The 25,651-nt window shown below is 38.5% G+C and overlaps 1 protein-coding gene across 1 annotated transcript in view; it reads left to right on the top strand.

Annotated features, from left to right (window-relative positions):
* Window positions 1–2,384: 2,384 nt before the first annotated feature.
* The window catches only part of FMN1 (formin 1), a 148,155-nt gene continuing 124,888 nt past the window's right edge, over window positions 2,385–25,651 (top strand). Inside the window, exons 1-2 of the mRNA XM_055813279.1 lie at window positions 2,385–4,396; window positions 6,403–6,520. Coding sequence (XP_055669254.1) covers window positions 3,005–4,396; window positions 6,403–6,520 — 1,510 coding nt within the window. The 5' untranslated portion in view covers window positions 2,385–3,004. The remainder of the gene's footprint in view (window positions 4,397–6,402; window positions 6,521–25,651) is intronic.

Raw genomic sequence — 25,651 nt, 5'->3', positions numbered from 1 at the left:
GGTAGATATAGAGACAAGTTCCTTTGTTCATCCTAGTGCTCAAAAAGCCTGAAAGTATCGTCTCGCTTCCTAGAGTTTTTTACTCTAGAGGTATATATAAGACAGCATCAGTTTCTGCAGGCTTGTGAGATTACCTCTGGTTTTAGAAGGTATATTTCTGCTTCTGGAGTTTAGAAGGTATATTTCAACTCTGGGTTTTCTAGCATCTCAATACATGGCATAACTATGGCCTGACACTCAAAAGTGCCATCCTTCTCACTACTAATTTCTTCATTGTCTTGTAAGTTTTTTGGGGGATGTTGTTTAGATGTAAAATACAGTTTTCCTGCTTTTAAGTCCACTTATAAACTAAACTTTTCCTACATACTAATAAAATCTGAACTAGATAGCGGCTATTTTCAGTAACCTGCCTATGTACAGTATTCATAGGACTGTTACAGCTTGGTGACCCTGGATTATTACAGAGAAGTTTTATTCCAAGAGTGGGTTGTCATTGATATAAACAGATAAATAAATATTTTTACGTAAGTGTGTTTAGTTTAAAAGGTACCATGAAGTTGTTCATATAGGTATATTTTTTGTTACTGACCAACAAAACTGTTCTTGAAAAGTACGATTTAATATTTATCCATCAGAAGTTAACTAAACCCCAGATAAATACGTGCATAAACAAATAAGAAAAGCATAACTGTATAAATTATAAGGACAATGAACAATTAGTCCTGTGGTCAAACATGAAAACAGTTGTAAATTTAAATATAGAAAACTGATTCAGTGTGGTCAATTCAGTGTGGTCAATTCAGTGTGGTCACTTTGCCCCAGTTTTTTTGTCATAGAATGAAATTTAGAATTGCTGTAGGTTTGCCTTCAAGAAATCTTATCATAGTGGAAATCGCTAGTGCTAAGGTCGCTGCCTTCCACTTGGTTTATTAACACTGGGATTATAAGAGTGTGTTGGCCCAGGGAGTAATAAAGGCTCTGTATCGCTTTCCTTATTTAGAGCTTCCTTTTGTGATAATAATCTGTATTAAACCTAGAAAATCAGGGGACCTGTCAGTCGTTTCTGCCCTTAGCACCTGGTGATTAAGCATAGTGGACAAGCAAGACCGGAGTTTGCTACAGGAAACAGCAAGGCAGTAAGGCAGGAGACATTGCTCGATGTTAGATCACAGATAAAGATGGGAATGATTCCAGGTTCCAGTTCCCTTGTCTATGGGCATACATGCAGCCCTGTAATTCAAAAGGTGTCTGTAAACTTCATCTAAGCCCTTGGTATTGCAATCTGATTTTCAGGAAACTTTCTTCCTACAGTAGATACCAATGACTTCTGTTGTAGACTTCACAATCTTTTATGATGTACTGAAAAGGTAAACATATGCTTTTTGTACCCTACATTTTTAAAGGTTAAGCCGGAAGTTAAATGTGCTGGGATACTTTGTGCTGCTCGTTGTCGGTAATACCCAGCTTTTCAGTAATTTGACACATGGTGTGGTGTGCCGCGAATTCCCTGTGAAGGTCGGCTTTCCCCATGTATGCTTGTTTAAGATTACTCACCGCAGGTAAATGGCTGACTGTAGAATGACCCTCGAACTCAGGTGCAAAAAACCCCCAGTATCTTTGACTTTCAAAGGTACCAATGTGGAAATTTGACTAAACAAACTTCTTATAGGCCAGGCAATAAGAAGGATATAAATTCCTGCAGATGCACAGTCTCTATAGTTCCAAAAATAAGAAAAGGAATAAAAGTGAAGACTTTTGATAGGAACCTGACCTAAATAAATGTTGCTGACTTTCTGAATATCAAAGGTGCTTGAGTATTTTGTACTTCCTTTATATGTTACGAAAAAAACCAATCATCCCTGACAGCTTCTGTTAATACTGAGTCATACAGTCTTGAAGATTTTCTCCACGGGCTTTTGCCAGCATTAACTAAAACAAATCTTGCACATACAGCATTACCGTGGCAATACCTATTGATGATAATTATCAAAGGATACACTCAGCAGAGATTGTTCTGGTTTGAAACAACCCAGGCTTGGTGCAGCCCAGACGGCCAGCGGCGGGGTGTGTGTGTGGGGCGGGGGGGGTGTCCCGGTGGGGGGGGTCGCGGGGAGGGGGGGGTCTAGGGGGGGTCTCGGGGGGGAGGGGGGACGGGCTGCGCTCCCCAGCGCCGGCCGCGCCCGGGGGCTGCGGTAAGTACCTGGGCGCCGCCCGCAGGAGCAGTTGTGCGGGGTTAGGGCACTGGTAATGCGAAACCAGGCCTGTTGGGTTTTGTGCGTGGCCCCGCAGGCTGAAATCTGCATTCCAGATGAAACCTGCAGCAAATCGGAAGAGAGCCTCGTTACTTTTTTTCGCCGTTCCACCCCCCTCCACCAACTCTCAAGGGCGCTCACCCGAGTCGGCTCGGGCCGGCCGGGAGCTGGGGGCGCGTCCCAGGCTGCGGGCGGTGGCACGGGAAGCTTCGGATTCGTCACTTAGGGAGCTGATACGTTTTGGTGGTTATGGATTTAGAAACGGCCTTTACCGAAGTGGAAGGACTGTGCGGAAGGGCCCGTCGGGAACGCTGTGCCCAGCCCCGCGGCGCGCGGGGACGAGGAAGTGGCCCCGGCCCGGCGCCAGGGCCCCGTAGCCGCTGGGTCGCGGCCGCCCCGGCCCCGGCCGTTGCCCGAAGTTCCGACCGAGATTAGCGCGCGGGCAGATCGGCCGTGACAAACAGCGCTTTGTGCACCGGAGAAAGTTACCGGCGCTGCTGCCAACTTTTTCATTTCTTCACAATTTTTGACGGTGGGTGTTTTTGCTGCTCCCGAGGTAGTTCGGGGGCCGGGCGGCCCCGGGGCGGCGGGCGGGGCCGGGGAGCCAGGCTCGGGCTGGCCGCCGCGGCGGGGCAGGAGCGCTGCCTGCTGCGGGGCCGGGGCGCCTCCCGCCTGCCTGCTGCACGTAGTAACTACTCGTCCGGCGGTGAGTAGCGCTGCTGGAAGCAAACCTGTTGTGTACTTCACGCGACATGGAAGAAGGAAATGCAGTGCCTGATTGTAGTGAGCTTTCAGACCTGGAGAACGCAGCAGAAAGCGAACCTGATCTTTTCACTGCGTCTTCTGCGAAAACACTTCTGGGATTTACAACTGAACTTGAATCTACGGCTTCCAAAGAAGCAACAGGGCTTAAAACATTTCAACCTTTGCACACCAATATAAATACTCATGCTAACACCCGGCATGAGAGGAATGATAATGATTGTAATGACGACTCAGAAAATCAGCACGGCATGAATAGTACCAGTGGCCAAGCTGACCCAATGTCTGGCAGGGAAACTGACCTGGATCTGGCGTTAGCAGAACAAAACAAATTACTACTTCACCGTTTAAGGTTTGTACAGACTTCTTTGTCTGAATCTGACAATGATGACAAGGATGCTATTCTCGTGCAAGGCACTTTGGTTCATACAACAAGTGATACAGAGTCGGACACAGAGAGTAAGGACCTAGATGCCAATGAAAACAATACAAGGGAATCTGGGCTAAATAATGCTGCTTTGTCTGCTGAGGCTTTGGACAATAACAATCAAAGTAAGGAAGAGTCAGAATCAGAAGGGCACAGCAACAGTGATGACACTGTGGATACAGATGACATTGAGTTACACCCACCAATTTCCAAGCGGCTCCCCAAAAAGCTGGGTGGTTTTCTGGAGCACGACTCCAATGGAAAAGACAAAATCTTAATGGATGAGCAGTTCAGTGGCTTGCTTGCTACAGGGGAATGCCCTCAAGAACTTCCAGATGAAGAACAAAGACCTTCAACTGATAATGTATCGCTCCAAAAAACAACACTGGCTGAAAAGACTTTCCAGCTGCCTGCTTTCTTTAGTGGACTACGTGTGAGGAAAAAGGGACTAACCACAGAGGATGGGGAAACTGTTACAGAAATTAAACCGAGGGAGAATGATTTAGCTCTGCTTAAATTACGACAGCCTGTTAAGAAATCCAGCATTACGTCAGGTTTGACCACTAAAAAAAAATCAGCTGAACCTAAAGCAAGCCCTACTTTCCTGGAACAGCTCTCGCACTTGTTAAACATAGATGTCTCCAAGAATGAAGATAGAGCTGAGGACTCTGGTGACGGATCTGGGGAGACCGAGGACAGTGATGAAGCTCAAGAGAACAAGGCCTCCAGCAAAACAGAACCACGATTTTCCTCTGAGGAAATAAAATCAAGCCCTGCTGAATCTGCACTCGATGTCTTTAAAGCTTTATTCACACGGCCTCCCAAAAAAGAAACAACTGCAGATCCTTCAGAGCTGGAAGCCATAAAGCGCAAAATGAGAACTGAAAAAGAGTTCTTAAAAGCTGTATTTGAAAGGTCAAAATCAAAACCTGGGGATGGATCATCAGACAAATCTGTAGGTTGAATTACTTTTTATTCCTAATATCTGGAAATAGGTGGAGAAAAAATAATTTCTTGTTTAAATATTATTGGTGGGGACTTTAGGTCGAAATGTCAGCATTGTCCTCTTCTTTTGGCAATCTCCAGTTTGGATTCCCAACTGAAGAAATCGTGAGGCTAATTTGTCAAAATTCTTGATCATCTGCAGAATTCAGTGAGAACTGATGATGGTCACAGCCTTACTGTTACAAGTAAGAACTAAAAAATCAGTTTCTGATTTTAAAAGACCACTACAAAACAGTTGCCCATGTGTTACATATGGCTTTAAATCAGTTTGGCGGTGCAAATATTTACTGTTGTATTATTTAATAGTTTCTCAATCTCACTCTTTTCTTTCATTTAGTTTTTTATGTTTAAAAGTAAAATTTCATTTTACCCTTAGGAATAATTCAATGATAAAACTGATATATGAATTTATGGATTATTTTCATCTTGATTTGTCCAAGACATATAATTTAAAGTAATTTTTTCTCCTATTTATGTGTGTAAGTCTGGCTTTGGAAATATTGATAAGCATTTAACCTTATCCGAGTATACCTTAGTGATTCCAATTAGACAAGTTATGGATTAATTAACCATTTGCAAGGTTAATATTCTTAGGCATATGGAGATTTACTTAGTATATTTTTAAGAAATTAAAATCTACGCTGTTTTCATAGAACCATAATGACAAATGAACTCTAATTAAATGAGCAGCCCTTGGGTTGGGGAAACCCCAACCCGAAATTCTTACAGCTACGTCTACGGCAGATATAATCAGTCCGGAAGATTGTTCTTATGAAGGGGGAATTATCTGAATGATGAAATTTGCAAGACTAGACCCTAAACGTGAAGCTACTTAAGTTAATTTGCTGTGTCAGTTGTACTCTGTTTCGAATTCTTATTCTTACATAAAATTTAAACTTTTTAAAAAAGTCTTGACTGACACCTGGGCAGACCGATAATACCGGTTTGTAGCAAATTACCTGTGGGGAGGAGAGAAGAGATACTCGTTGGCCATGGCATGTATGACAATTGCAGTCTGCGTGTGCCCTTCCCATTCCTGGCTTGATTCTTCCTGGTTACACCATTCCCTGCGCTGTGCTGGCATAAGCATTTGTGTGGCTCACAGCAAACCTATCTGGGAAGCTGTCATCACAGCAGCGAGGGAGGAAGAAGCACACGGGTCAGCAGGAGTGGCTTTATAAATGTCTGCTTAACGTCCGGTCTAGTGCAAATGTGCATTTTCTCAGGGCAAAGGCAGAGTTAGAAGGTCTGGACTTTCCTTTTTCCTTGCTCATCTGGGCCATTTATGGGGCCACTTTCATATAGGGTTTTGCTGTTGCTGCAGTTCTGTCTATGCAGTTACTCGTAGTAGCAAGTTGTCAATCAGATTACAGAAATGTTAGAGATATAAAAAAAACCCAAAATGTAACCCTCTAAAAGAATGCTTGTTTAGTGGGTTTTTTTTCCCCACATTTAAAGGGTTATTTTAGCATTCCAGTTGACAGTGCAGTTCCATTAACAGCCACTTTGATGTGGCAGTATTATGTGGTGTGTGGACTGAGCAAGCTGCTGGAGGTGGGGCAGGAATTTCATAAACTAGCTCTGCTTCCACAAAATTATATTGTCAAATGATGTCTTCGGTGAATTGCACTAATGTTTACTTGTAAGAGGAGCACAGATGGGTCTTTGCACTCTGGAGAAAAGATACAGGGGAAAAAACCCTAGTGTTCTTGACCACTGTGGTTCACCAAAGGATAGACAGCTTTCCACGTTGATGTGAACAGTTTCTACAAATCATTGTTATGTTGCATGCATTATGTCATCTTCCTCCTCAAAATTATTTTTTTACACTGATTTCTTTCTATCCCTTTCAGCCAGCCAAGCAATGTCTCAATCAGTAGAATGAGGCATGGTAGTTGCTGTTTTGGAATCAGTTGATAATGCAGACTTTAATTTTTTCTTGCGTAATTTTAACAGCCTGACCTGAGTCCCTCAGAGCAAGATGACAAGACTCCAGGGAGACTCCAGACTGTCTGGCCACCACCAAAAGCAAAGCACGAAGAAGTAAAAGTAGGATTAAAGTACACAGAAGCAGGTAAAACAAAGAGGTGAAGCATTTGCAGAAATTAGTTTCTGACATTTTTAATCTTGTTTAATACAGAAATGGTGATAAGTCACAGTATTTTCTTTTCTGGAAAAATAGATCTTATATTTTGGATACCTGCTACCTGTTAAGCATCTGATTTTTAAATGTAAATGGCTAAGTCTGTGTGGAAGTCTAAATGTTTGCCTGTACAAATTCATGAGGAAAGGAGTGGTTTTTTGCTAAATTAGGTTATTCATTTCCAATGGGATTCTGTTCAAATGAGCAACAGAATAGTGAACAAATGGAAACCTGAATGCCTTTTCAATTGCCTTAGAACGCGGGGGGGGGGGGGGGGGGGGGGGGGGGCAGTGACCTGCTGGACTCTAGTCTGGCTGCAGATGTTCTTCAGGTGGTGTCCAGAATAAAAGTAACAAATACCGTTATTACAACTTGTGTATAAACAGAGGAATACTCATACCTGCTGAGATCACTTTTATAGGTAGCCATGTGTGGTGGAATTACAAACCAAGCTTTTATACTACCTTGCTGTGAGAAATTGTAGAGGGTAGTGCTGTACGGTTCTTTCAAACTCCAGTGGATATCTGTTTGGCTTTGTATATAAGAAAGGATAAATAGGCGGGTCTACTGCTTTGTATTGCTTAGTGTATTACTCCTTTCTCCTTCTTTCCTTAGTTTTCTCTGCCTTAATCTTTTTTTTTTTTTAAAGTGGGCATGATACTGGAAGTGTAAAAGCTGCTGGAGGATTCAGAAAACTTGGTTTTGACAGGAACAACATGTTTCCAGTACAGACAGAATTGAATTTACAGCGCATCTGATCAGTCTGAGGTGTGGAGTCTATTACTAGTTGACCAGGACAGGTATTCAGTTGTTGAAAGGGAGTGCTACAGGCTCTTTCTGTTACTCTTAGATTGTTATTATAGGCTATATGCTTGCAGTGTTTAATTTTACTCAAATAAATATTTTTTTTCCTTATGACTGTAATCATCTGTGACAAAAGCATATGCTGAAATAAAGGAAAGGAAACTGAATTAAAAAAGCTCCAGATTCTACTACTTGTGAAGAAATTAGGTCATGTTTTCCTGAAATGTCAATAAGAAGGACAGACTGGCTTAGAGCCCATGTAAATTGTTGCTCTTTTGTTACTGTGATATTTTGTGTGGCAGTGTCATCAACATGCTGATGGTTAGTTTACTAAGTCAAATTTTTATACGGACCAGATTCTGCAGTTCATTAGTCACTCCAGTGTCTGGCAGAGGGAGGGATTTGAATGAAAGCAAACTGCTGGTGATTCAGCTAGGATGAGACGGAAGCGGCGCTTTTAAAGGAAATAGGCAAAGGATGTACTTGCAACATATGTTGAGACTGCAGTAGAGTTGCAGGTGTGCCTCAGTGATTAGCAGGTTTGTGTTTCTTTCAGCTGGTCACGGATACCCAGAAAGCAGTTGTGGCAGCAATGACACTGTGAGCATTGTAAGTTGCCGGGGATGGATTAGTTACATCTGCTTTTCTGAGTACTGGGGTGACTGTTTTAAAGCACTATATACAGGAATGAAGTTATGCAGTCTTCTGCAAGTGAAGGAAGGTACCTTTCATGTGTAGTGCTAATAGAATTTTTAAAAATTCAATGCCGGTCTTATTGCTGGGGGGGCAGGTTTGTGGTTTTTTAAATGAACATGGAAGTGGCAATACAGCATTACTTCTAAACTCAGTATCTTGTTGCTGACAGTGATTGGTACCTTCAAAATGCATGTGTATACTGGCATTTGCCTTCGTGCCCCTTCCCATCCAAAATTCACTCCCAGCCACTTGTACCATAGGAACTTAGTGTCCACAAATTGGACTTCTTAAAATTATGATGTAGAACAGGTTAATGATCACCACTAGACTGACTGGTCTCAGCCTGAAACCCTATTTCTTACCCCAGTGTCTTGCCCTGACAGCTAAGTCAGGATGAATGAAAAATCCTTGATTTCAGAATAGAGTTCAAAAATTATGTGGTGGGGATGCCTGTGAGTCCAGTCTTCCTCAGTGATGTTCCTGAATAGGTGATTATCTGTAACATAAAAAATGCTGAAGTGATTATGTTAGTATTTTAATTTCTGTGATTGAGTTTTATCTACCAAAACAATAGGAAGCTATATACAAAACAATAATAACAGGCTGAATAATTAGGTAAATATCCATTTAGCAGAGCTTTATTTTAGGTTTAAACAAAATACATCTGTCACAAATTGGTTACATCTAAGGATAAATATGTGGACATGTCTTTGTACTTCTAACAGGGTAGAAGTATATGTATTTATTTTATGAAGTAGCATAGATATTTCTTTTCATTTGTCATGAGAAATCAGTATTTAAAGTAACACTGCAAATTTGGAAGTTGGATTACTGTAATCTTTCTTACAATTCTGCACCAAGTCTTTGATTTACTTCCTTCATTACTATGCACAATGGCAACTATGACAGGAAGGTAGGGATATTGAGGGAGAGGATTCCTGGCTTTTTGATCTTTTCTCACCTCCTTGCCATGTTTTTTCTCATTGTTCGTGTTGCTTAGTGGAAGCAAGAAATTCAGGCTTAATTTGGCCTACGCAGCAGACATCACAGTGACTCATAGCAGCTTGGAGGAGTAGCTAACTCCCTCCTGAGGCTTGTAGTCTGGCTTGATGTGTGGGAAACCAACTGCAAAGCAAATGGACATAACAAGGAACACGTGTGTGGGGCTGACTAGGCCTGTTAGGATATTAGAAGTGAAAGAAGTTAGTGAACAAGTATAACTCTGCAATGGGGTTTTTTTCATGCCTTTGATAATGTCTTGCATAGTCATAGTGTGGTCACCCCCAGCACCTGAATCTTGAGTTGTAAATTTTGAATTAAAAGGATGATATAAAATATGCCAAAATATCATACGTTTTCTTAATCCTTTAATTCTTCTGTTTCCATAGAGCAAGTGACTGTGTTGTCAACTAGTGCTCTATAATTAGCACAAGCTGCTTACACGGTTGTCTAGAGAAACTGGAACTTTTTGAAGTGTGTCAGTCTAAAGTCTGAAGTCCAGAAAGTCTGTAGTACATTACACAATTTATATCGTGGAAGACTAGAAAAAGGGTATATTAATTTATAGTTATAGATTTATTCCATGGAAATCTTTCCTGTGTAATCAAAGACATTTCTGTGCATATTTCTCTGGTCCTAAAGTTCTGTTCTGTTTTCATTATAAAGTTTTGTTTCCTGCATAGATCTTGGAGAGATTTCTCCCATTTTTTAAACATGAAATCTGATGGAAAGGTAGATGTGCCAGCTGTTACATATGGTGAAAGTATCTAACCAGCTAGAGGAGACAAATCCATGTCTGTACTGAGTGAACTCATCTGTGATACTAGATCACATAGAATCCACATATAATGAATGTCTCAGCTGCTGCATGTGACTAGATCAGCACCTGCAGCCTCTCATGTCCAAGAAGACATGAGAGTTTAAACATGCTTTTTGCTGCTCATAAACCTACTTACGTTTGAAGAACAGTTTCCACATTAAGGTGGTATACATACACAGATCCTGTGTTTCCTATTAAAAATTAATTTTTAGCCTTTAGGATTAAAGTAGTTCTCTTGTATTAAAACAGAGTTTAGTCTTTTGCTAAAGCAAAACAAATAAAAAAAGATATGAGAGAGAAGTATTTGAAATTCCTGCTAGAGAAAATAAAAAAAAAAAAAACAAAAAACAAAAAAACAAAACCAAAACCCAAGTTCTAACATAAATAAATTTAGGGCTTTTTTTCATTATATGTTTTCTTGGTAATTCAAATTTCTTATTCAACATGAAAAATCCTGTTCTCATATAGCCTGTCTATTCATCATCCTTAAATCTGCAGTGAGGTAATGCTGTCTCTATGGTGCCACAATTTCTATAACAACAGACTGTGATGCTGTAAGCACAATGTTCAGGGTAAATAAGAAAATCAGAAGGTGACTGAGAAAGCTCTTATTAGAGAGTGTCTATGTAAGTGGTGAATGAAACACAAAATAATGGCAGATATTTATTGCAAAGTCTCAAATATATTAAAGCCTTAGTCCCCTATCCTCTGCGTTCCCAGCAAGAAAATGGGTTTATGGTCATGATGTAAATGCAGAGAACAACCAGCTTATGTGAGAGAAAGAGAAGCATAATGGTCTGAACAAAGAGATGAGGGATAAGAACATGATTTCTTATCTTTCTTTAACATAAACTTCCTTTGTGGCCTTGAACAATTTGTGTTTGTCTCCAAAAAAAGACATAATGCTTCATGTTGTTAGTACCCTGAAGGAAGCTGTTGTAACAGTGGCTGCTAACAGTTGGTTTCATGTTAAAATAAAAAAGTTGACTTTTTTTTTTTCCCATAATTTCAATTCATTTGATTTCAATGTGGTATTTGGGGTTTAGTTCTGGGATTCTATTATAAATGTTATTGTAATGAATTAGATAAAGCAGGACTACAGCAAACAGGATATTGCTCACTGGTTGAAGGTAGTGTTTCTGTGATTTAATGGTCACTGATCAATTTAATTTGACCTCAGAGTTCAGGTGGGCTGCATGAAGGTTTTTTAAATTATTTTATTACGTATTTTGCAGCATGACAAGCATATTTGGCCATGTTATGTCAGCGTTTCATATTCTGACAAATACACTAGCTCATTATTGAGAAACTGAGTTTCTTACTACAAGCCAGATTGTTGTAACCATATTATATTCCTCTAGAGTAACAATGACATTTTCTCCCCTTACTTGTGGCAACTAAAGCTATAATTTTATGGATTTTTAAAGTATTGGACATAGTGCTGCTTGGAAATCTCTGCTTTCTCAGACAAATGGGTTGTGCATGTGCTGATCAATGCAGCAGCCACTTTTCCAGATATCTTGCAGCCCTGTCTGCTAAGATTTACTTTGAAAATATTAAAAAAAAACCCAAACAACAACAACTCAAACCAAGTAACAAACATTTCCTTTGCTTTTCTCTCCCCACCTCAGCTGATACTGTCATTCATACTGTGACTCTTGAGACAGGAGGAAAAAGATAAGCACATGTTAATGCTGAAAATTTGTTGTGATACTTGTGTTCTGTTTCCAGCCCTTCTGCTACCTCCTGGAATGACTTCAGGAAAGTTGTGAGACTTTTCCAAGCTTTAGTTTACCCATCCGTAAAATTGGAATAAGAATCCTGACGTATTTGTCAAGCGTATTTCAATTCCTTTTCTGTTTGTAGGCCATTAGCATTAGCTAGAGATGCAGAATGGAAAAGAATACTGACTTCCTAAACTTAAATCTGAAAAAAAAAAAAAAAATAGCATTTAGAGTATGGTAACTGTGCCTAAGGTCATGTCATAACATGTTCATGCCTTCCTATACACTGAGGATTATATTATTATAAAATAAGGGGGCAGAAGAGTTGTGCTCCACTTCTTGAAGAATCCCTGCTTTATTTCCATTGTCCATAACTCTATAGAAATGTAGTCATTTTAGGAGACCTATTGTTTTTTAGTTTGGATAAATCTGTTGCAGTAGATGCCTGAATGTTTTGCAGTATACAAAGCCATATCTGGATGCATGCATCTGTGTAGCCATAGATACCGCTGTGCTGAACAATTCACATACAGAACAGCTTTGGTCAACTCAAAGTAGAAACTTGATTTTTAAACTACATTTTTCCTAGTGAGAAGGTTAATCTATTATCCAAATATAATGAAGGCAAGTTCTGTGAATTATTTCTTTTACTGTAGTTTTTAGTTTGAAATATCGGCACCACTATGGGTCCTACCAAAGTGATGTTGCAGAGGCCCAAAACAGTCACAGGGTTTTGTGAGATGATTCTTGTTACATAGTTGAAACACAGTGAAAAGGCAATTGTGTACAGCACAAGAAGAATGATTTTGTATTTTATTTCCATGGTTCTATTTCAAAATACATAAGGCCCTTTATACTACAGGAGTGCTTCTGAGTTTCATTGAGTTCACTTTCCTGTTCTCCAGCCGCACTGTTCATGTGATGTGAAGTTCTGTTTGGCCCAGCATTTGAACATGAGATATTTAGATAATAGTCTAAATGAAACCCTGACACTTTCTGAAAATTTGCACCTAGATTTAGAACTGCTTTTTGTGTTTCTTTTTAGTTAAATTTGATATCATCTCTGCCAAGTTTGCCCCCTCTGCTACAGCACAGACACATACTCTTACCTGTAAAAAACCCAACCCTACTGATTGTACATTTCTTAGTTTTGTATAATCCAAGTTTTAAGTTTGTCAACAGTTCTATTGAGAATTGCTGAGAATATATTGGGGGAGGTGGTGTGCCTGTGCGTATGGATATGTAGTAAGCCAACACTCAACCACATATCCGCCCACTTTTGAATAATTGTGTGCTTAGACTGCATGTATAGTATACATGCATTCTCAACGTATGCTTACTATATATAGTATACGGTGATTGCGAAGGTGTTATAGATTTAGAATAAGTCCTTTGTATTTTAAATTTGTGCTAGATGAAGTAGGTAGTCTGTAACTCAACAAAGAAATTCTGTAATAAATTTCTTCCTCATGTTTGCTAAAAAGGTGTTATTTGTTTACCGTGTTGCGTTGGTGAATGTGATTCTGTAATAGATTGGCTTTGTAAGTCTGAAGTAGGACATTTATTGAGAAAGAAGTCATGTTTAATGTCCCCAGCAGCAGTACATCTAACATTGCCTGCCTGGGTGAGTGAAAATGACAAGCAAAACTATTCATTTCTGCTATCAGGTAAATGAACTGTAGCTGTAACCTCTCACAGCGAACGAACAATCAAGTAGGTAAGGTACTCAGGTGACTGCTTCTGAATAGTGCTTTATACTGCTTTGCAGTCGGAAAGAGTAAGAACTATTTTCTTCATTTCTGTATCAGACAATCAAGGGGTTGCTGTTTTTTCCTTCAGGAGGCTGCTTTTCTGTGGGCCTTGTTATGTTGCTCTCAGGGAATCCAATGAGTATTGTGATGTTATTTAATTTTCTGTAGTAAGTTAACTCATATCTTCGGTGTTATCTCAGACAGTATTTAGATACTGCACTGATGGCTTGTTTAGGACTGTTTATTTTCCACATGTCCTTGTCCATCTGTTTCCTTTCCTCACATCTTCCGTATTTTCATTGTACCAGAATCTTTAAGGTGCTAAAACTTTAGGCCTGGGGGATTTTTCCTTCCCTTAAAAGTCTTAAATAATAAAAATTAAGTTGCAGTGAAGGATGTCTCTTCATTTTGCAGACTGGGGAACTGACATCCTTATATGTATTGAATTACAGGGCTGTAAAAGAGTTCAGATTCCATGGGAAGTAAAGAAAGGAGGACAGATAGGAGTAGGTGGAATGGGGTGAGGGAAGGAGGATTATAATTATGTGTCGAAACCACATTCAGTATTGTTTTAGCAAATCCCCTATCCCTAAAAAAGAGGCAATTCTAAGAATTTCTTTAAGTACAATCAATTTTAACTTCCTAGTTCTGAAAGGATGCGTAAGTACAAAACTTGTTCAAATTGGTGTTCAGAAAGTTTGGGGAAGTCTGTCTGTCAACTTTTTATAAACCTAAGCTTTGGGCTTCAACTGACCAGTCATCGTGTAAAAAATGCAATTTTCCCTCTTAAAATGTTGCATTCATGTAGTGTTTCAAATAAATGTCTGTATTTCTCCCAGTATTACATCTGGTGTAATACCCATACAAGTGTGAAAATTATGCTTTGTAAGTACCATTCCAAGACTGAACAAACAACATATTTTGGAAGTTGTTCATGACTATGTTTATTGGAAGAAAAGCCTGAACATTTGCTGCTTTTTAGGACTGTAGCCTGGAAAAAGCCTGGAAGGTTGCATCAATGCTTCTGTAAAAATACATAAACAAATAATAGAAAAGGTGGAACTGTGGTGAATGCCTTCCCTTCTGACGCCTGGTGGTTAGAGGGGAAACTACACGGGGAAGTAATGGAGGAGGAACTATGTAGTAAAAGGGAATACTGAAAATTGTGGGAGCAAGGTTACTAGGGAGGGAGGAAAGATTAAGAAACCTTCACTATTCTGAAATTTAATGAAACGGCTCAATTAAAAGTTAATTATTTCCTCTATGCTACACGGTGTGGTACATCTCAAGAGAAGGAGATTGCACTCAAGTTTCCCAGCTTTTGTTCTTTAATTGCTTTTAAATCGTATTAACATTATTTCCACATACTGAGTTTAATATGTAAGATTTTTTTAAAAAAATGAATGTTCTGATCAGAAGTGACTATATAGTTCATTTATCTTCAAAGCTTCTACCTTCTACTTAAATTTTGAGATCATGGCAGAGAAGATTCCTAAATTGCTTATGTAAAGTTTGAGGAGTAACACATCTGTTTGAAATGCAAGTTATGGAGATTTCTGTGGGAAAGGTTTTCATATAAGATTTTATTTAGAATTATTCAAGTAGGTAATTTGTTTTATTATCAAAGAAGAAAAGGTAGTTTTTGCACAGTACAGTTTTGAACACAATTAGCATAATACTGAATAATATTTGAGTATGTATAGTTGCTTTTTGCAACAGTTTTGGAGAATCAAAGCTGCCATTTGAAACACTGTGACCCACCGTATCCAGTATTCCCAAAGTTGTAGGTTAAATTTTCGGGTCACCAGGTTTACCAGTGAGAGCTTATATCTTTTCTTTAAGAAATGGTGTTTGAACAGTGAAGCTTGCTCAGATTTGCAAAGATTTACATGAGGATGTATTGTGTATTGCTGCTCTGTATTCAGATTAATTTCTGTGTGATTATACAACTGGACATACATTAAGCATTTGCATAAATTACATAGGTTGGCCAAAACATCCAGATTTTATTTGATGTTTGGTTTTCTATGCATTGAAGAAAAACATGCATGCTATAGTGTGTATTTTCTTTGCAAAACAATGAAGCATGCCTTATACTTTACTAATAGTAATATCTTACATTTCTATTTCTACCACCCGGTAGCATATGTCATACATTGGCCACTGTCATTGCACAGTCTATAATTTTATTTTTTTTTTTTAAGTGCATGTTTTAGAAATAACTTAAAAAGCAAGCGAAGGAATTCTTGAAAGTGTTCCCATGCCAGACTTCTGTCTTCTAATTGGATTGTGTGGAATGAATCTGTCAGAGAAGGCTCAGCTTTCTCACCTGCATTACTTTCCTTGCCTTACCAAGCAACGCAAAAAGACAGTATGAGTGAGCACCACTGTTATTTTGAATTTAAAGTCTTAAGGCATGAATAAAATAAGCAATTTAATCATTCTACAGTGTGTGGTACACAATTCTGTGTATGTATTGAGCCAAGAGCTTTATAGAGATATTTGCAAGTTTGTTTTCATGTAAGTGTTATTATATGTGACCTATGGTTAACTAAGGAATGTCCGTGGGATTTTTTTACATGGTAGAAATTTAAATGCTTACTATTTGATTTTGATTTGATTCGATGGACAGTGCTAATATCTAGGAACACTTAAAAATTAAGCAATGCATAAACACTTGATAATTTTTTGCAAGACAAAATTACATAAATGGAAGCTGAAAACACCGATTAAGGTATATGTTTGCAGTAATGAATAAAAAGCAGGGTGTCTGGCAGACTCCCTGCTAGGATGTGTATTTAATGCGTGTAAAAACATAAATTCCCTGTGTGACGCTTAAATACAATCTTACTTATGCTTTTGTCTCTAGCTCACCTAAAGCTTTGCAAGGAGGGACCACCAGGTGGGTGGAACAGTTGTAATGTTGTCCGTCTGTGTCTAGTCTTTGGTCTCTTCTACTACTGTAAAGGCAGTATTTACCTTTCCCTGATGGAATAAAAATGGTAAGGGCAGAGCCTGCAGTACCTACCACTATTTAGCACTAAAAACTTGAAAAAGACTACAAAAGTTCTTTAATATAGATGAGGCACTGTTTCCAGAATTCAAGCCCGTGATACTTCGGTTTCAGTGGCCACCATCCCACTGAGTGGAACTTAGGTTGATTTCTTTGACTTTCAGATCCATCCCACAATGTAGAGTGTGAAATCTTGCAAAGATTTGAAATCTGATTGGAATAACGTCACAATTGAGAACTGGTGTATTTCCTTCTCTTCTCCTTCTTCTTCCCCCCTCCCCCCCATTTCTTTTGTCTGTGAGCAAACTCCAGGTGAATGTAACCCATTTTAGAGACAATCTAATACACCTAATAATTGTGCTTGTTATAATATGGTAGTGCTTGTTTTAAAAATCTTTGAAGCAAAGACTTCAGTATAGTGAAAATGCTTTCTGAGTTGGTGGGCTACGGTCCACCATCGTGAGGTGTATCTTACCTAAAACTGAGGAAACAGCTGAATTTAAGCAAAAAGACAAGGTGAATTGTATTAATAAATGATCAGAAATATTGTAGCAGCATACTTTTACTGATTTGGATAAATATTGCCTATTAAAAATGGGAACTGAAGCTTTTTGTACAAGAACTAAGTTTACCCTGTTTACTCATTTAGTACTAGTCAGTTTGAAAGGTTTAAAGGGATGATAGCTTTTTATTTTTCCCTAACCTTGGTGTATTTGGACACACCCTGGTCTTTATTTAAAACGAGCATTTTTAACACTGCCAAAGAAATACAATAAAATCCCACTGAAACTGTGTGAGGGCTAATTAGATACTAACTGATAACACCATTAGCAGTGAATCAGTAGGGATGTCTTTTGAAGGAAAAGGAGCTTTAATTGTGCTTTGAGAAAGGGAGTGAATGATATTAACCTGATTTATAGAAGTTTATTTCAGATATAGCCCCTGCTGTGTCTTTCTGCATTTTCTAGCTAAGCTTTCTATCTCACCAAGAGCAGGACACGCACAGCCCTAGCCATTGTTTGATTTCAAATGGAGTTTAAGGAACTTACATAGTACAAACTCTTGTGGCCTGGAAACTCCTTTTAAGCAGCTCTTTCCAATTATTGAATTATTATTGATTTTGTGATAACCAGCTGACGCTGAGCTGGAATTAATTTTATTTTAAAAGAGGATTTTCTGATAGTATTGTTCTTTTTTCTACAATGAGATGTCACTTCTGCAGTTGCTTGTTGAAGTAACTGACATAACTGAATAAGGCATGTTTCAATGCATTTATATTTTTCCATGAATGTGGAAATGAGAGAAAACAACATCTTTTGGAGGATCCTTCTGTGGCAACTGAGATTGCAGGGTTTTTTTTTAGTATTTTAGGTGAACACTAGTTTCATTCCGGTGTCATGAAGGTGGTGAACCTGTGTACTTTTTATAAAGGTGCTACTTCTGTTGATATTGAATTTATATAATCCATAACATAAAGTACTCTGAAATTTTGGTCTGCCTTTTTTTCTAAAATAAATATTTGAATAAAAGCTTCCTAAAGACATTCTCAAATTATGAAATACCAACTCTCTAGTGATTAAAACACCCTTTCTGAAGAGGAAGATGTTGTTTCTGAGTCTTGCTTTTAGTGTAATGTTTTGCCTCAGTATCTCTAGCCTGTCTTCTTTATTTCTTAAGTTACGAAACTTTCATTATACTGTGTATGGATGATCATTATTTGTTTATTCATTAAGCAGTTTCCTGCTTTTCAAGATTTTTTTGAAAAGTTCTCATGCTTTTCAAGCAATTACAGTATAGCAATCTGCTGAGTTTAAACTTTTATTAAAATCTTTTTTTGTAGTTGAGTTCGGAATACTAGTTGTTGTTGAATATTCAATCCTGATTATTTTACAAGACTTGAAAACAACCCTGATGACCAGGATAAACTCTTAATGTATTATATCACTGAAGAACAAGGTCCTTAATTCTACCATGAAACACCATTTAGATGATGATGCAAGTGGACACCATATTAGAAGAAATACCTCCAAAAGACTTTGAAGGCCTGTCCTATTCCCTTTGAGGTTTCATAATAGAAGTTCATTCACGCTTGTTACAGCTGCTGAATACTACTTAGGAAATAAAGACAGTGTTCAGATATTTGCATTAATCAAAGTAGCTTATTTTGGAATTTGTTAGAACTTTCCTGCAAATGATCTTAGGGTAGGGAAGTTATGTTGTCTATATAAATGGTCATTAAGTGGACTTCTGAAAAGTCTGGTCTGACACACTCATCTCTCCCTGACAATTCCTTAGCATTTCCCATTTCCCTCACTCAAAGCAGGCCTGACCTTACAAGAGTGGTGGTGGTGTGGAGGTCCTAGAAACACTTAGGTATTAAGAATTACAGGCCACTCATGGTTTACTGCTTGCTTGGAGACTGGGCAAACGAGCAACATACTATGTTTACTGATCCCATAAAAATCTCTTACTTTTTCCTTCCTTTCCAATGTAACGAACAGTGTAAAAACATCTTAGAATTGTTTGTGGAACAGAAAAAGAAAATCCTACCACTCATCTCTACCCTAAAAGCTGGGGTTCTGAGGTGAAGGAATTCTGGCCTACGCATCTTCTTGGACACACTAAACAATATTTACTGGTCATATAGATACGCAGTTCAGATTTTGAAGGTCTTCTGAATTTGTAACTAAAAAGACTAGGGGTGTAATTATTTGGGAATTCTGTGTGTTTTAAAGAAGCCAGCTCAAACTGAACCTTCCATTCAGTACCTATAACACCTTGATATCAAAGCTCAACTTTCTCTGTAGAAACCATAGACCCAGTCAGTCCCACAGAAGTTATGGGTCTATTGCCTGGAGATCATGTTGATCCTAGAAGGTGCAGATAAATGCTAAAGCTGAACAGTTGGGGCAGTAAATATGGATGGACTCATTCATATTCAGATAAAGGCCTAGTAATACTAGAATATGCTCCTATTTTAGATACTTGGGGTTTCTGAATCTTAATGGTTGATTTGAGCAGTCTGTGTTGCACATTTTATTTGCAAGATTAGCTTTGAGGGACAAATTTTAGAAAACACAGTGCTGTAAAAATCAGTCTAATATATTGACTATGTCTTCGTTTCAGATTATTCTGTATTAAGTTTAAAATCTGTGGTTATAAAATGCAAAAACTATTAAAAAGTATATAGTTTTTATATAACTTACATCAGGATAAGCAGCCTTTATTGCCTTACCTTTTTTCCCCATCTGTAAGTTTTTGAATCTGTCAACTTCTTGGGTTCCAGGTACTTCCTTTTTTGAACTGCTGCTCAAAAGAACACAAATAAAATCTTCTGCTGTCACACCTGTACACCCCTAACATCCTTTAATGTATTTTAGACTCTTTGCTCTGGCAGATGTGATGTATAAATGCTTGTAGGCATTTTTCTACTGTTTCACAATATGTGATACTCTGTTGTTTTCACACAATTAATGTCTGTGATTCTATAACAAGTTCAGTTTCTGCTGCCTTTAGAGTATTTTAAAGCCCTTTGTTGACCTCTTGTCCATCTTAATTATTCACTCTTTTTTAATTGTTTGGCTTTGCTGCTTCAGCTTTTCCATCATGCTTCCACAATAATTCTCTAATCTGTTTATATACTATGTTTGATGCAATTACAGGACAGGGTTGCTTCCTCCTTGCAGTGGGTATTCAGTTAAAACACAATCTCCTACCCTTTTTGCAACCCTTTACTTTGTTGTAGGTTTTTATTCCATGCTTTTAATTGAAGCATTTAAAATACTGTAGTACCTTATGATAAAGAAAATGTTATTGAAAAATCTTTGCTTTTAGATCTAGATTTCTTTTCCTGATACACTGATAGCTTTTTTTGTCAATGTTATCTTTATATGATCCATATTGCCAACATACTTTAAAACCATGAAGCAAAACTGGAAATTAGCTGAGGAAGAATGTTATCAGATTTGCACTGGTTCTGTCCTTGCAGTGTTCACTGCTAAAATATTTGTTTAAAATCAGATAAAACACTAATTATAATTCATTTTTCCTGCAGTTGTGTGTAGGCAGAACCAAATATAGTATAACTGGAAATAAAGTTATGATACTTTCTAATATTGACTATGAATGGCAGAACGGGATCATGACATTAGGCTAGGTGATCGCTCCAGAAATCATGGTGGGTTTTTTCCCAAGCACCTTCTGAAAATATACAATTGAACAAGGAAATTTCAAATGTATATGTTACTATCAAATAAGATTTAACAAGCTAATCATTAGGGAAAAAATAAGACAAAAAACCCCTCCTGTATTAAAATAAAAAACTAGATGAAAAACTAATGATATAACAAGGTCACACCCAGAATAAAAGAACAGTATATCTATATCCATAAATTGGTGAATTTATAGTCTGACATCAGAAAAAAACCTGAAAAGGTTATTAATGGAGTACAAAACTGCCACCCAGTGGAAGTTGCTAATTTTACATTTTCTCAATCTCCTTCAGATTTTCAAGAAATCAGAGATCTATTTTTGTGTCACTGGAACGAATAATACATTAACTTATGGAAATTATTCCCATTTTTTTGATCATAATTATATTTATCTACAGTAGAGAATAATGTTTCAAACAAACAATACAAAATAGGAAAATTATGATTTTACAAGAGCACAGTTTTACAGTGCACAGGGAATATTGGAATGCATATATGCAGATAGATTTTAAAAGGTCCTTGTCTTTCTTGTACTGGAGAGCCCAGCACTGAACACAGCACTCCAGGTGTTACCTTACCAGTGCTGGGTAGAGGGGAAGGATCACCTCCTTCAAGCTGCTGGCAAGACTCCTAACAACCCAGGATGCTGTTGGCCACCTTTGAGCCAGCAATTTGTCCTTGCAGCATATTCAGCTAGGTGTCCCCCAGGTCCTTTCCTGAAAAGCTGCTCTCCAGCCGGTTGGCCCCCAGCACGTACTTGTGCCTGGGGTTGTTCCTCCTCAGGTGCAGGACTTTGCACTTCCCCTTGTTGAACATGAAGTTCCTGTCAGCCCATTTCTCCAGCCTGTTGAGGTCCTTCTGGAGGGCAGCAACACTCCAGCCACTCCTCCCAGTTTCGTGTTGTCAGCAAGCTTGCTGCAGGTGCAGACGCTCTGCCACTCTGCACATATTCATTAATGAACTGGAAAAGTGAGACATGAGAAGGGGAAGCTTGCAGCTGATATGAAGTTTGTAAGAATAGTGAAGGTAAGACCTGAATGCAAATTTAGCATTCTCTCATCAGTATGCAAATTTTTTTCATGAGAATTAGGGGAAAAAAAAGATGAAAAAAAAGTAAAAAAAAATAAATATCTAAGATTGAGGGACTATGCAGTAAAATGGCAAAGGAAGTCCAAAATACAGAACTATTAAGAGGTATGCTTGAGGAAAAAAATTCCTAAATCCATACAGAGAATAATTAACTCTGATCTGATCATTACTCTTTGAAAATGAGACCTTGATGTTAAAGTAGGTCTTTGGAAATGTCAGTTCAGTGCTCATTAGTGATCAAAAAGCAGCTGAAGTTTTAGGAAGTAGGAAAGAAATAGAAGATAAAATCTTCTAGATCATCATAATGCCACTATATTAATGTCCACATTTTGATTTTCATGGGAAACTGTAGTTTTGTCAGCTCAGAGAGAGTACAGTACAACTGTAAAAGGTTCAGGGAAAGATGGCAACTCTGATCAATGGTATGGAACATGTTCCTTATGAGGAAAGCCTATGTAGTCTAATATTCTTTCAACTGAAGAAAAATCAGTCCAGGGGACATATGATGGAGATCTCTAAAATCATAAGAAACAGCAAACGGCTAAATGGTGAACAGTTGTGCACTGTTTCTTCCAGCACAGGGACTGCAGGCATCAAATCAACTTAACAGGTGCAGATTCAAAATAAACAAAAGGGTCTTTACCTCATGTGCAATTAATTCTTGTCTGCTTGCAGGAGCTTTAAAATCAGCAATGCACATTCATTGAAGAGAAATCCATTTGCAAATTATTAAATATGCAAACAGCTCTTGTTTAGAAAGTTCCTGAATTGCAAATCAGGTTGCTGGAAGAGTGTACTGGAAAAGTACTACTACCTTTTTGCCAGTTTTTAAGTTTTTTACATCACTTGTTTTTTAGCCACTCAGACAGGATACTAGGCAAAATAGACTTTTTGCTTGTCTCAATACAGATACAATTTTGTTTACTATGAAACTGAATGATTTTTATTTTCTGTGTTGTGGCAGTTCTCAGTTTACCTCTTCAGGGGCCTATAGAAATACTAAAAAAAAATAGCCTTTGACTTGTGCCCCCAAACCTTAGTAAAATGGGAATATATGACATGAGTAATCCCCAAATAAGATGTTTTTCCTTAATTAACTGTAATTCAGAGTATCTTCTGGAAACTGAATCTTTTCAGTTTTCAAAAATTTTTAGAATCATGAAATGATGGAATTGTTTAGTTGGAAAAGACCTTTAGGGTCATCAAGTCCAACTGTTAACCTATTACTGACAAGTCCATCACTAAGTACCACATCTACACATCTCTTAAACACATTGACTCAACCACTTCCCTGGGCAGCCTGTTCCAATGCTTGGCAACACTTTTGGTGAAGAAATTTTTCCTAATATCTACACTAAACCTTCCCTGGTGCAATTTGAGGCCATTTCTTCTCATTGCTTGTTACCTGGGAAAAGAGACCGACCCCCACCTCACTACCACCTCATTTCAGGTAGCTGTAGAGTGATAAGGTCTCCCCTCAGCCTCCTTTTCTTCAGGCTAAACAACCCCAGTTCCCTCAGCTGCTCCTCATAAGATGACTTCTCCAGACCCTTTACCAGCCTCACTGCCCTTTGCTGGACAGTGTCCAACACCTCAATGTCTCCTGCAGTGAGGGGTCCAAAACTATACCCAGGATTCAAGGTGCAGCCTCACCAGTGCCCAGTACAGGAGGACAATCACTGCTCTTGTCCTGCTGGCCACATTGTTTTCAATAAAAGCCAGGAAGCCAAAAAGACCACCTGGGCACACTGCTGGCTCATGTTCAGCTGGCTGTCAACTAGCACCCCCATTCCCTTTTCCACCAGCTAGCTTTCCAGCTACTCTTTCCAAGCATTTTTCCATCATTCTGCTGCTTTAATGGTCTACAATGAGCTTATCTTCCAAAACTAGATATTTTCCTTTACTTACGTAGCTGTTTTTTCCCCCTATTATGGATTAGTGCAGCTTCACTGTAAAATCTGATCGAATTAATTACCCCCAGGTACCTTCATTGGGTAAAAACTATTCCCCTCAAAAGGTCTGGCTAGAACTCAAAACGTGTAAAAGTGATTTGATCTAGATGACAGGCACCTCTTTGTGCTGTTTCTATGTGAAGAGAGGATCCTTGCAGTTTAATGTTGGCATAAGTTGCACGTTGGATACAAAATATGTATGGCAAGTCCTAGAGGATGAAAGTGCAGAAAAGTGATAGTGGTGGTGAAGGGAAGGTTCATTTTGTCATGATAATGAGGTCCAAGTAGAGTTTTGCTCTAGCTGATAAACCCATATGATTAGCAAGACTGCGTTAGATACCACTCTTATCTACCAAGTATGGCAAAACATGGGAGTAAATGGAAATTTAAGTTTCACAGTAAGGATTTTTTTTTTACAGTTACTGATTTATTTTTCCAACAACACCATAGAAAGGGAAAACTTGCACTGTCATGTCACTTTATCTCTTTAGGTTTTATCAAGGCCTCTATCCAGCTTCCCATTTACTTTGCCAACTTTCGTGTTACTTTAAAAAAAGTATTTCAATTAAACGTATTCCATTAAACTAGTATTTTAAAATACATTGCTGACTGCCAGCAGATGTAACAAATATTTGTATTTATTTAAGACTTTATAATGTATATCTGCTTTATCTCAGTGTCTTAGAAAAAACATCGAGTTTTATGAAAGCTTTAGCTGCAGTGGATTATAATTATTGACTGAAGAAAGCATCAAGTTGCCGAAGTAAAAGAGTATGCCCGAATGGGCAACAAATTCCATCATTTCTGAAATTTTTCTTGGGAGGGAGTCCTCTCAAAACAAAGGGAAAAGTAGTAAATTAGTAGTAGTAAATGCAAATTAAGAATTAGAGCTGGCTGGAGCTGAATCTATGCAGTGAGACTGTTTACTTTTTTTGCTTCTTTGCCTTGTGTAAAGGACTAACATTTTTAATTTTCTCAGTAATGAAATCCTAATTTGCTTGCGGTCATTTTTCAGGATAGGAGCATTTGCTATCTAATTTGTTTCTGATTTTTTTGTTTGTTTCAAAAGCCCTTCAGAGTAGTATCTGCATTAGGGTTAGCTAACTTATTCATGCTCTTCAGCCATCGTCTTCCCAGGCTGTTTGGAGACCAGGCAAGTACAACAGGATGTTCACACAGTCAGCCTTCTGCTATCCAGTGTAATGAAAGACTTAAAACCGCCAAAAAGACAGCCCCCGTGACATCGCATAAACTAGAGGATGTGCTGGCATGGAATACAGTCACCTTGTGACACAAGATCAGGTTGCATATATAAATTAGGGTGTAACGAAGAGGGAGCCAGGCACTTTTCAGTGGTGGCCAGTGACAGGACCAGTGTGAGCACACATTGAAATGCAGAAGGGTCCAGCTAAGTGTCAGGAAACACTTTCTCACTGCCAGGGTGACTGAGCACTGGCACAGGTTGCCCAGAGAGGACGAGGAGGAGGATGGAGATTTGAGGAAGCATCCAAAAGCTGCCTGGACATGGCCCTAAGTAACCAGCTGTGGCTGGGGTTGGACCAGATGACCTCCAGAGATCCCTCCCAACCTCAGCTGTTCTGTGGTTCTGTGATTAGGAGCTTTGTTTCCGGGTGGGTCTCAAAGGTCCTTAAGGTATTGCAGCCCTAAGAAGCTGGAGGTCATACAGTTCAATTGCAACCTTATATCTTAGCTGGTTCTGAGGACTATACACGTATGTTTGTGTGCCTTAATTAGTAAGGCTGGGTGAGTTACAGTGATTATGTGATAATCAGGATGGCTACACACAGAGCTGTATCAGGTTTCTTGAATTCTAGCATAGTTAATTTGTAACCTAGACAAATCACTCATTGATAGTTTAGGGTTTATAGTATTTCTGGTTTGTTTCTGTAGTCTAGGTGAATCTATTTTTAAGTTAAATGGAATTTAAGAACTCAGTAGTTTATAAAGCCTGACCTATATTTTGTTTGCAATACCAGTTCCTT

This window comes from Falco peregrinus, chromosome 1 (assembly GCF_023634155.1).
Source record: "Falco peregrinus isolate bFalPer1 chromosome 1, bFalPer1.pri, whole genome shotgun sequence".
Classification (NCBI taxonomy): Eukaryota; Metazoa; Chordata; class Aves; order Falconiformes; family Falconidae; genus Falco; species Falco peregrinus.
This window is presented reverse-complemented; position numbering and strand designations above follow the sequence as displayed.